Source organism: Crocuta crocuta, unplaced genomic scaffold, assembly GCF_008692635.1.
Source record: "Crocuta crocuta isolate KB4526 unplaced genomic scaffold, BGI_CrCroc_1.0 scaffold29, whole genome shotgun sequence".
Lineage (NCBI taxonomy): Eukaryota > Metazoa > Chordata > Mammalia > Carnivora > Hyaenidae > Crocuta > Crocuta crocuta.
In genome coordinates, this window is record NW_027533280.1 from 5,807,548 (window position 1) to 5,820,674 (window position 13,127).

The 13,127-nt window shown below is 38.6% G+C and overlaps 1 protein-coding gene across 1 annotated transcript in view; it reads left to right on the forward strand.

The window, feature by feature from the left end:
- The first annotated feature begins 631 nt into the window (after positions 1 to 631).
- The window catches only part of MAPKAPK5 (MAPK activated protein kinase 5), a 43,983-nt gene continuing 31,487 nt past the window's right edge, over positions 632 to 13,127 (forward strand). Inside the window, exon 1 of the mRNA XM_077748076.1 lies at positions 632 to 765. Coding sequence (XP_077604202.1) covers positions 730 to 765 — 36 coding nt within the window. The 5' untranslated portion in view covers positions 632 to 729. The remainder of the gene's footprint in view (positions 766 to 13,127) is intronic.

Consider the following 13,127-nt stretch of genomic DNA (forward strand, 5'->3'; position numbering starts at 1 on the left):
GAAGGAGCACCAACTTGGGGTTCAATTCTCACTTGATCACGTCTCAGCTACATGCAAGTGAGTTCGGTTCTCTGAGATTTAGTTACCTAATCTGCAAACGAGGGATAAGAACCTACTTACCTCAGCGTCAAATGCTTACTTCGTAAAGAAGAAACTGATGGAGGAAGAGAGCTTTACGTAAAGTTAACCCTCCGAATGTGTTAACTATTATTATGCACAACTCTGTTCTCTTACCTCTGGACCGGCCGGGGACTCTGTTTCCTCTTGCTCATCACGAGCCGAAACCCCCGGCTCCTTCGCGTAGTTACCGGCGGGATGACCCTTCTCCCCTGCGCCGGGAGCAGAGACAGAACCCGAAAGCCGCTCGAATCAGGCGGCGCACACCAATGGCCCCGCCCCGTCGGGGCCCGACGCGTTACGTCATCAGCGCGGCGCCTGCGTTGCGGAGGGCCCGGGGGCCTGTCCCGAGTGTGGCGCTGCTTGGGGAGGCTCTGGCGGACGCCTGCAAGTCAGCTGCGTGGTTTGGGGGCGCTCGGAAACCCCAGCGGACGTCGGCGAGGGGCGCGTGGAGCCGTGGGGGCACGGAGTCGGGCGGCGGGAGGGGCGGCCCGGAGCTCAGGCCTGNGAGGCCCCGGGGCGCGAGCGCCGAGCTCCGAGCTCCCTCGGCTGCGGTGGGACCGGGCACTTGCACAGCCTCCGCCGCTCCCAGCCATAGAGGCCCCACGGAGCATGTCCGAGGAGAGCGACATGGAGAAAGCCATCAAGGTAAGGGGGAGATGCCCCCTTCCTCCCCGCTTTGTCCCTGTGGCATTTCTCTGGGCTCAGCCTCAGAAAGCGGAGAAAAAACTTGGAGCGAGAGATTCCAGCGACTGCCGGGTTTCGATTTTCCCGGATTCCGTGGACTGCGTTTTACAGCCCTGGGGCGAATGGTTTGTGTATGTATAGGGAGGGATGTCCGACTCTCTCTTCTCTGGTTAAAGCAGGGATGTAATTTGTAATTTGTGCCCAGCTAAAACGGAAGGTGAGTGGCGTGGAGATGCTTTATATGAGTGGGACGGAGGGGGTCCTCCTACACTTTCGATCACTCCCCAAGTGCCGCCAGTATTTGTTTCCGGATGATCTGCTACAATACTCGGAGAGTTGGACTTTACCCATCACTCTCGGTTTGCTTGAAACCGGCCTCCTGGAAACCTGCAGTTTCAGAAGGAGGTGGTCCGCCTTCTTACAAAACCCGTCTTTTGGCAAATATTGTTCTTCTGCGTTTGTTGCCTCCCCTTTTCCTCTTCCCTCTCCTCCTAGGCAGCATTTAATTTATTGAAGAAGAGCTCATGGTGTCCTGTGACTTACTGCTCTGTTAACAAAACAACAACAGAAAGCAAATATGTGTGTTTTAAAATGACCCAAATAAAATGAAGTTTTTTAAAAATCTGTTTTTCACTCTTTTTTTTCTAAAATCCACAAAAAAACAAACCAAAACACACATAAACAGGCAAACTTTGAGGTACTACTAGAGAGTTATTATCTAGCTGTAGTTTGGAAGTTAGAGTCTTGTGTAAGTTGAACACTGAAGCTTAAAGTTAGGTCTGTATTATCTACTGTGCACCATTAAGTCAGAGCATTTAGGAATTTTCATTTTCTGTGGTGCCTGGCTGGCTCAGTCGGAAGAATGTGCAACTCTTCATCTTGGGGTTGTGAGTTCACACCCCACCGTGGGATTACTAAAAAATAAACCTGAAAAAAAATTTCATTTTCTCTTGAGGGACAAGGCACCCATTGACAACTTTGAGTTATTTTCCCCCTCAGGACACACAAAGTTACACTTCTAACAGGTTCCCCCTGCCCCTTGGGTGTAGTAAAGTTTATAGAAATCAGTCATTCCAAAGAAACTTAACCTTTTAAAGGAGGCATGAAAATATATGCATTAAGGAAGATCAAATTTTAACACAAAAAAATGTTCCAAAAGACCGCTTTTCTTGTGTGTGTGTGTATGGTTTGGACTTTATTGGTACAGGGTCATGAATCATTATCTAAAGTTACATGACGGGGTTGAATCAAAGCATATGTGGCAGAATTTTAAATCCAAGTGTTGTCTGTTTTGTGCCAGGTGCTGTCTTAGGCACTAGTGGTACAAAGCCAAACTTCTAAATGTCCCTGCTCTCATGCAGCTTATAGTCTAGATGGTGGAGTTAGGTTAAAAAAAAACCAAAACATTGCCAGCTGGTTATAATTAAGTATAAAAAGGGCAGGGAGTGCTATATTAGAAAAAGTAGTCCGGGGAGGCCTCTGAGGAGGTGACGTTTGTGTAGAGCTCTGAAGGGATTGAGGGAGCAAACCTCCAGTGTCTTGAGGAAGGATATTCCAGGCAGTGGGAACAGCAGATACAAAAGCTCTGAGGTATGTTCAAGACTTGTGTGATCCAGGAAAGGCAAGGTGAATGCATTGGGTCAGTGCAGATTACATTTTAGAGAGGTGATAGGAAGCTAGAGCTTAGAGGGACTTGTAGACCATTATAGGCATTTTGGCTTTGACCTTGAGTAGAAGAGGAACTCTGGGGAGTTTCTAACAGAAGAGGGACTTAGTTTTAGTGGGTAAATACATAAATGGGAGGCAGCGTTACATACTGTTTACAGTAGTTTCTCTAGGTAGATTTATGGATTAAAATCTCAGCTTTGTCATTCATTAGCTGTGTCCTTGAGTAAGTTGTTTTACTTCTCTGTCCCTGAATTTGCTCATTCCTAGAAATGAGATAAAAACACCCCACAGAGTTTTTTGAGGATTTGGTGAGCAAATATATCTAAATGTGCCTACAGTAACTAACGTTTAGTAAGAACTCGATGAATGTTCGCTCGTAGCAACTAAACAGTCACTTTAGAAAGTCATAATTTCTTGGTCACTATTGCCCAATCTAATTTTCTTAAAAATTTTTAGCTTTTCTTCATGTACTTAATTGGTCACTGGTGAGTCTTCCTACGAATTTGAGTGTGTCCAACCAATACTCATAAGTAGAGTTGAAAATATCTGATCTGACAGCCAGTACTGACTAGGATGTACTCCCTTGGAAGCAAGCCAGCATCACAATAAATAAAACTTCTGGCCTGTAACATTGTACTTTATTCATTATTTTGCTTTCTTTAGGATGTCCCTCATTGGTGAGGACTGACCTCTAGAGTTCAGCTGGAAAAGCTGTTGTCCTGGACTCTAGCTAGACCATTTAAACTTCTGCTGCCTGACTACCTAAGAGCAGTCCAATTGAACTTTAACATCTCATCCTATTAATCTTAAGAATAATTAGAATAAGGCCAAGGCAACAACCATAGCCTCTATCTTCTCATTTCTGTCTCTTCTCCCATAGCCCCATGACCTCACTATTCCTAAGGTACTTGGCTAAACCTAGAGAATGAGCATTTTGGGATTAGGGATTGTCTTGCATATGTCTTATATTGTATATGGAAGAGTCCTTAATATTTGATGAACTTAGTAAAAATTCATTTCCTTAGTTTTAAAAATATTTTTTAAAATTTCAATATAATTTACATACCATAAAATTCACTCAGTGTAAGTGTATAGTTGAAGAATTGTTAATAAACTTACAGAGCTGTGCAACTATCATCACAATCCAGTTTTAGAGTATTTCTAACCTCCCCTAGAAAGTTCCTTTTGGCTCTTTGTAGTCAGCCTCTACTCCCATTTCCCACTCCAGATCTGTTTTCCCACACTGATCTGTTTTCTGTCACTAGTTTTGTCTTGAGAAATTCCAAATTAATGAATTGTATGTAATACATAGTGTTATGTGTTTGGCTTCTTTTACTTAAAATACTTTCGAGGTTCATCCATGTTAGTGCATGTGTTAAGAGTTTATTTCTTTTTAAATGTTGAGTAATCTTTTTATTCATCCCCAGTTGATGGACATTTACATTGTTTTTGAATTTTAGCTACTATGAACAAAGTGATGAATAAAACTTCCCATACAAGTTTTTGTGTAAACATTTGTTTTAATTCCTTCTGGGTAAATACCTTGGTGTGGAATTACTAGGTAATTTTATGTATGGTAAGTTTATGTTTAACTTTTTAAGAAACTGCAAAACTTTTCCAAATTAGCTTTACCAAAATTCATTCCCACCAGTAGTATTTGAGTGGTTTGGGCTTTGCTTGTTTGTTTTTATCCTCCTCACAAGTATTTGGTATTGTCAGTCTTTAGTTATTCTAATGGTTGTGTAGTAGCTATTCTAATGGTTGTGTAGTAGTATGTGATTGCGGTTTTAATGTGCATCTCCCTAATGACTCATCAAACAACTTTTCATGTGCTTATTCGCTATTTGTGTATCCCTTTTGGTGAAATGTCTTTTCAAATCATTTGCCCATTTTGATAAAAAAAATTTTTTTAATTTCTTATTTTTTAAATTTACATCCAAGTTAGCATATGGTGCAACAATGATTTCAGGAGTAGATTCCTAAATGCCCTTTACCCATTTAGCCCATCCCCCCCCCACAACCCCTCCAGTAACCCTCTGTTGTTCTCCATGTTTAAGAATCTCTTATGTTTTGTTCTCCCTGTTTTTATATTTTTTTGCTTCCCTTCCCTTATGTTCATCTGTTTTGTATCTTAAAGTCCTCATGAGTGAAGTCATATGATATTTGTCTGTCTCTAATTTTGCTTAGCATAATACCCTCTAGTTGCATCCATGTAGTTGCAAATGGCAAGATTTCATTCTTTATGATCACTGAGTAATACTCCTTTGTATATGTATACCACATCTTCTTTATCCATTTATCTATTGACGGACGTTTGGGCTCTTTCCATATTTTGGCTATTGTTGATAGCGCTGCTATAAACATTGGGGTGCATGTGCCCCTTCGAAACAGCATACCTGTATCCCTTGGATAAATACCTAGTAGTAGTGCAATTGCTGGGTTGTAGGGTAGTTCTATTTTTAATTTTTTGAGGAACCTCCATACTGTTTTCCAGAGTGGCTGCTTCAGTTTGCATTCCCACATTTGCCTGTTTTTAAATTGGGTTATTTGTTGTATTATACAGTTGCAAGAGTTCTTCATATACTCTGAATAAAACCTAATTCTAATGCTGTTGAGCATCTTTTCATGTGTTTGCCATTCATGTATTTTTTTCCTGGTATTTAACTACTAAAATCTCTGCCTATTTTTCTTTTCTTTTTAATTTTTTTAAATGTTTACTTATTTTTGAGGGAGGGAGAGAATGAGAGCACAGAAGCAGGGGAGGAGTAGAGAGAGGGGGACAGAGGATCTGAAGTGGGCTCTGTACTGACAGCAGAGAGCCTGATGTGGGGCTTGAACTCAATGGCTGTGAGATCATGACCTGAGCCAAATTCACACGCTTAACTGACTGAACCACCCAGGTGCCCCTTGACCATTTTTAAATTAAGTTGTTTGTCTTATTTTTGAGTTGTAAGAGTTCTTTATAAACTCTGAATAAAAAAGATTTATCTGATGTATATTTGCACATATTTTTTTCCAGTATGTGGCTTGGCTGTTTCATTTTAATGGTTTTTAACTTTGACGAAGTCCAGTTTATCTTTTTTTCCTTTCTCTTCTCTTTGATGGATTGTGCTTATGGTGTCATAGCTAAGAAATCTTTGCCTAGTCTTAGGTTATGAGATTTTTCAACTATGTTTTCTTCTAGAAGTTGTAGTTTTTCGTTCTTTATTTAGGTCTGATATCTACTTGGAGTCTTTGGTGTTACATAAAGGTCTAAGGTTTTGTTTGTCTTTAACATGGGTATCCAGTTGTTCCAGGACAGTTTGTTCAAAACACTGTCTTTTGCCTATTGAATTACTTTGGTACCTATTTTGAGAATGAGTTGATCATAGTGTGTGTTTATTTCTGGATTCTCTGTTTTGTTCTGTTGATCAATATGACTATCCTTATACCAGTATCATACTTATTTGATTACTGAAGATTTATAGTAAGTTTCCAAAATTGGGTAGTGTGAGAGCCAATTTGATTTTTCTTTTTGAAAATTAAGTTGGCTATTCAAGTTCTTTTATTTCCAAGTAAATTTTAGATCAGCTTGTCTATTTCTACAAAAACGTGTGCTATGATTTTGATAGGGGATCCATTGAATCTATAGGTTAATTTAGGGACAGTTGCTATCTTAACAATATTGTCTTCTAATCCATGAACATGGTATAGCTCTCCATTTCATTAGGGTTTCTCCAATTTCTCTTAGCAATGTATTTGAAGTTTTCACTGTATAGACCTTGCACTCTGTAACAAATTTATTCCTAAATATTTTATTCTTTATGATGCTGTTAAGAATTGTTGAATTTTATTTTTTGGATGTCACCAGTGTAGAGAAATGCAGTTTGTTTCTGTATTTTGATATTGTGTTTTGCATCTTTACCATGATTGCTAAGTTCTAGATTTTTTTTTTATGTTCTTTAGGATTCTCTACATATAAAACTTATGTCTTCAGCAAATAAATACCATTTTACTTCTTCCGTTATAGGATATATGCTCTTAATTTTGTTTTGTTGCCTTATTCCATGGGTAGAATCTCAGGTACAAAGTTGAATGAAAGTGGCAAAAGTGTACATCTTGCCTTGTTCCTGATCTCAGGGGGAAAGCATTAAAGACTTAGCACTAAGTAAGTGTTTTGTAGATATCCTTTGTCTAATTGAGGAGTTTCCTTTTATTCCTTGTTTGTTGAGAATTTGTATCAGGAATAGGTGTTGAATTTTTTTTAATAGTTTATTGTCAAGTTGGTTTCCATACAACACCCAGTGCTCATCCCCACAAGTGCCCTCCTTCATGCCCATCACCCCCCTTCCCCTCTCCCCCATACCCATCAGTCTTCAGTTTGTTCTCAACATTCAAGAGTCTCTCATGGTTTGCCTCCCTCCCTCACCCCTCCTGTTTCCCCCCTTCTTCTCCCCCACAGTCCTCCGTTAAGTTCCTCCTAATCCTCCTATATGTGCACACATACGATATTTGTCCTTTTCTGCCTGACTTCTTTCGCTCAGCGTAACACCCTCAAGGTCCATCCATGTTGCTACACATGGCCAGATTTCATTCTTTCTCATTGCCACGTAGTAGTCCATTGTATAGATAAACCACATCTTCTTGATCCATTCATTAGTTGATGGACACTTAGGCTCTTTCCATGTTTTGGCTATTGTTGAGAGTGCTGCTATGAACATTGGGGTCCATGTGCCCCTGTGCATCAGCACTCTTGTATCTCTTGGGTAAATTCCTAGCAGTNTCTGGTGGAGTCTGTTGGGTTTTCTATGTAGAGTATCATGTCGTCTGCAAAAAGAGAAAGTTTGAATTCTTCTTTGCCAATTCTGATGCCTTTTATTTCCTTTTGTTGTCTGATGGAGGTGTTGAATTTTTGTTAAATGCTTTTTCTTCACCTATTGAGTTGATCATGTAGTTTTTGTTCTTTATTGTTACTATGGTATATTAATATTATTGAGTTTCAGGTATTAAACCAATTTTGCATTCTTGGTATAAACCTCATTTAGTCTAATGTAAAGTTATTCTTACATGTTTCTGTACTGTTTGCTAATTTTGCTCAGGGTTTTTGCATTTGCATTCATGAGAGATAAAGGCCTATAGTTTTCTTGTGATGCCTTTGTCTAGCTTTGGTATGAGGGTAATACTTACCTCTGAATGAGTTGGGAAGTATACCCTCCTCTATTTTCTGGAAGAGTTTGTGTAGAGGCTTGATATTATTTCATTAAGTCACTAGTTTGGGCAGTGTCTGGAGACTTTATAGTTGTTCAGTATGGATAGGGGATACACCTGGTATCTAGCAGGTAGAGGCCAGGAATGCTTCTGAACATCTTACCAATGCACAAGACAACCTTACAACAAAAAACTGTTGGTTCATAATGTCAGTGATGCTGAGGTTGAGAAACCATGCTTTAAATGATTTGGTAGAATTTACCACTGAAGCTATGTGGGCCTAGGTAGGCTTTACTATGTGGGAAGATTTTGTTTTGTTTTGTTATTAATTCAGTTTCTTCTTACAGGTTTATTCAGATTTTCTATCTCCTCTTGAGCAAGTTTTGGCAGTATACGTCTTTCTAGGGATTTGTCCATTTCATCTAGTGGTCTAATTTGCTGGCATAAAGTTGTTTATGGTGATCCTTTATAATGCTTTGATTCTGTAAGGTTGATTGTGATGTGTCTTTCATTTCTAATATTAATCATTTGAGTGTTTTTTTCCTCTCAGTCTAACTAAAGGTTTGTTAATTTTCATATCCTGTGTAATTAACTTGGTTTTCATTGATTTTTCTCTATTTTCTGTCTTCTATTTTATTGATTTCTGCTCTTTTATTATTTCTTTCTGCTTGCTTGGAGTATATTCTTTTTTTTAAGTTTATATTTATTTTGAGAGAGGGTGAGAAAGTGTGTGCGGGGGAGGGGCAGAGAGAGGGAGAGAGAGAATCCCAAGTAAGCTTCACTCAGTGCAGAGCCCGATGGGGCTTGATTCCATGACTGTGATCACGACCAGAGCCTATATCAAGTCAGTTGCTCAATGGACTGAGCCATGCAAGGACCCTAAGTATATTTCTTTTATCATTAGTTTTTCAAGGTAGAAGCTTAGGTTATTGATTTGTGATCTTTCTTATGTAGGAATTTATAGCTATAAATTTCCATCTAAACACTACTTTAGGGGCGCCTGGGTGGCTTAGTCGGTTAAGCGTCCGACTTTCGCTTAGGTCATGTACTCGCGGTTCGTGGGTTCGAGCCCCGCGTCGGGCTCTGTGCTGACTGCCAGCTCAGAGCCTGGAGCCTGTTTCAGTCTGTGACTCCCTCTCTCTCTTACCCTCCCCTGCTCACGCTCTCTCTCTCTCTCTCCTAGAAATAAATAAAACATTTAAAAAAAAAAAACACTACTTTAGCTGCACATAAATTTTAACAAACATACGGTCCCTCATACCCACGGTTTTGCTTTCCATGGTTTCAGTTATCTGCAGTCAACCATGGTCGGGAAGCAGACAGTCCTTCTGAATCATCAGAAGGTCAGTAGTCTAATGCTTTGTCACAATGCCTACCGTCATTCATCTCACTTCATCTCCTCATATAGGCACTTTATCATCTCCCATCATCACAAGAGGGTGAGTATGGTATGATAAGATATTTTGTGAGAGAGATCACATTAACATGACTTTTATTAGAAGATATTGTTAAAACTGTTCTATTTTATTATTATTGTTAGTCTCTTACTGTGCCTAACTTATAAATTATAATTATAAATGCTAAATTATATAAGTTACAACTGAATCATTAAATTAAATTTTACCATAGGTATGTATGTATAGGAAAAACATATTAGAATTTGGTACTGCCTTGTGGTTTCAGGCATCTGCTGGGAGTCTTGGAATGTATCCCTCACAGACAAGGGGAGACTACTGTATTATGTTTTTATTTTCATTCAGATCAAAATATTTTTAAAAAATTTTTTCTAATCTTTCCTGTTTCTTCTTTGACCCATGGATTATTTAGCAGTGTGGCATAATTTTTGAATTTTTGTCGATTTCCCAAATTTCCTTGTTGATTTATAGATTAATTCCATTGTGGTTGAAGAACTTTATATAATTTCAATTTAAAAAATGTATGGAGACTTATGATCTAGCATATGGTTTATCCTGAAGAATATGTATATTCCCCTGTTGTTGGATGCAGTGTTCTGTAGATGTCAGTCAGGTCAAATTGGTTGACATGGTTATCTTCTACATCCTGCTGATTTTCTGTCTAGCTTTTCTATTATTGACAGTGACAATATTGGAATCTCCAACTACTATTTTTGATTTATCTTTTTTCCTCTTATATTCTGTCCATTTTTGCCTCATGTATATTTGGATTCCACTGTTAGGTGCCTGCATATATGCTTATAGTCATCCTATATCTTCCTGGTTAATTGACCTTTTCATCATTATAAAAAGTGCTTCTCCTCCTCTACCACCATCTTTTGATTTATCCATCTATTTATTCAAACTAAAGTTAGTTAACATACAGTGTAGTATTGGTTTCAGGAATAGAACCCAGTGATTCATCACTTACCATGTAACCCCCAACAAGTGCCGTCCTTAATGCCTGTTACCCATTTATCCCATCCCCCAACTACCTTCCCTCCAGCAACCCTCAGTTTCTTCTCTGTATTTAAGAGTCTCTTATGGTTTGCCTCCCTCTCTGTTTTTATCTTATTTTTTCCCCTTCCCCTATGTTTTATCTGTTGTGTTTCTTAAATTCCACATGAGTGAGATCATGATATTTGTCTTTCTCTGCCTGACTTATTTCACTTCTCATAATACACTCTAGTTCCATCCATGCTGTCATAACATCTTTTGTTTTAAAGTCTATTTTGTTTATTGTCTGTATAGCCACTTACGCTCTCTTGTAGTTACTCATAGTATATCTTTTTCCATCCTTTTACTTTTTTCCCATTTAAAAAATTGTAATAAAATTAAACATAAAATTTACCATCTTAACCATTTTTAAGCGTGCACTTCACTGGCATTAAATACATTTCTTATGTTGCACAGCTATCACCACCATCCAGCCACATAATCCTTTTGCTCTTGTAAAACTGAAACTCTGTACCCATTAAGCAGTAACCCCCCACTGATTTACTTCCCCCCAGCCTCTGCCAACTACCATTCTACTTTCTCTCTATAATATTGACTACTCTAGGGGCGCCTGGATGGCTCAGTCGGTTAAGTGTCCGACTTCGGCTCAGGTCATGATCTCGTGGTCTATGGGTTCGAGCCCTGCATCAGGCTCTGCTGACAGCTCAGAGCCTGGAGCCTGTTTCAAATTGTGTCTCCCTCTCTCTCTGCCACTCCCCAGCTCGTGTTCTCTCTCTGTCTCAAAAACAAATAAACTTTTAAAAAAAATTAAAAGAGGGGCGCCTGGGTGGCTTAGTCGGTTAAGCGTCCGACTTTCGCTTAGGTCATGGTCTCACGTTTCGTGGGTTCGAGCCCCGCGTNATTAAAAGATTTGTAACTGAAAACAATCTCAGAGACTTAAAAAAAATATTGACTACTCTAAGCACCTCAGAAAAATGGAATCATTATTTGTGATTGACTTATTTCTCTTAGCATAATATTCTCAAGGTTTATCATATTGTAGCATATTACTGAATTTCTTTTACTTTTTAAGGCTGAAGGATATTCCATTATGTGTATATGGACATTTAGGTTCCTTCTGTGTTTTAGCTATTGTGAATAAATAGTACTGTTATGAACATAGTTGTACACATACCTCTTGTTTTCAGTTCTTTTGAGTATATAGCCAGAAGTGGAATTGCTGGGTCATATGGGAATTCTATTTTTAATTTTTTTGAGGAGCTGCTATAGTATTTTCCACAGCAGTTGTACCATTGTACATTCCCATCAGTAGTGCACAAGGGTTCCAGTTTCTCCATATCCTTGCCAGCACTTGTTATTTTGTTGTTTGTTTGCTTTTTGATAGTGGCTATCCTAATGGGTGTGAGGTTGTATCTGACTGGCATTTTGGTTTGCATTTTCTTCATGATTAGTGATTCTGAGCATCTTTTCATGTGTTTATTGGCCATTTTTATATCTTTGGGAAAATGTCTATTCAAATTCTTTGCCCATTTTTTGAATGAGGCTGTTTGGGTTTTTTGTTGAGTTTTAGGAGTTCTCCCTATATTCTGTATATTAATCCCGTATCAGACACTTGATCTGCAAATATTTTCTCCCATGATGTGGCTCGCTGTTTTCACTCTAGTAATAGTGTTTTTTGATGCACAAAATTTTTAAATTTTCATGGTCAGTTTTTCTTTTGTTGCCTGTTCCTTTGATGTCCTATCCAAGAAATCATTGCCAAAGACAACGTTATGAAACTCATGTCCTAAGAGTTTTATTGTCTTAAGTCTTACAGTATGCTCTTTGGTCCATTTTGAGTTTTTGTATATGGAGTTAATGGTCCAACACATGTTCTTTTGCATGTGGATACCCAGTCTACTCAGAACCACTTGTTGAAATCCTTTTATTTTTAACTTGTTTGTTTCTTTGACTCTAAAGTATATCTCTTATAGATAACATATAGTTGGATCTTTTTTAAAATCCAGTATATATTAACTTTTACTATGTATTTGTCACAAATATATTTTGTTTATTATTTTGTAAATACTGTTATTTACAAAGACAGGCAGTGGAGAGATTTGCCTGTAGGTCATGATTTGCCAACCCTTGGTTTAAAGGAATCTCAAGAATTACTGCATTCCACACATTTATATCCTTTTAGTTTAAGACATTATATATTTTTCTTTAGCAAAATTCAATGTGTTTGTCATTGATGCTTTTGAAGTAGTCCATAATTTAGTGAAGTGTTTTGATTGACCTATGCCTTCCTACATTCTTTGTCATTGAAGTATGTGAGAAAATATGCCATTTATATACACAGCAGAGTTGACAGGTATGAGAGTGTTACTTCTCTTGTCCAGCTGGGCTTAGTGAAATCTTAGACTGTTTAGTGTTTATGGCATCATCAATAAAGGTGCAAGAATTAAACCTGGGAAAAAGGATAAGAGGTGTAAGGAAAACAGGTTCAGAAATGAGGGTTCTAGAGAAGCCTGGTAGTGCCTGTCTTATCTTCTGTAAAGTCAAGTGTTAAAACTTCTGTCAGAGCCTCCACAAGTTGAATGGTCTTGGCTGCCCATCAGGTAGAGTACCATCTGAGTAAGCACCAGCACAGTAAGGAATTTGGTCTAACGTTATTTTCACATCCCAGGAACTGGGCATGTAAACAGTCCTTTGATCTGTTCATGACAGATAATTAAATGGAACAAATCTCTCTTTTCTGTGAATCTCTTATGAGTGTATGTTTTAATTAGAGTTGAGGAGAAGGATGGGTTTGGCAAATGATTTTACTCTACCATGAAGCTTATACTATGCCCCCAAATCCCTCTTTGCCAATCCTATATTCCTGTCTTCTCAAACACTTCTAAATCTAATAATCTCAATCTGCAGTAAAAACATGAAAGAAGTAGGCAAGTTAAATGGGTAGGCTTGAATTTTGTTTAGGAGATGGTGATTGGAGACAGAGCCTGGGACTTCCCTAATCGGGCAAGATTTGTCCCCAATCTTCAGTGTTAAGGCGGTTACCCCTTGATAGCTGGA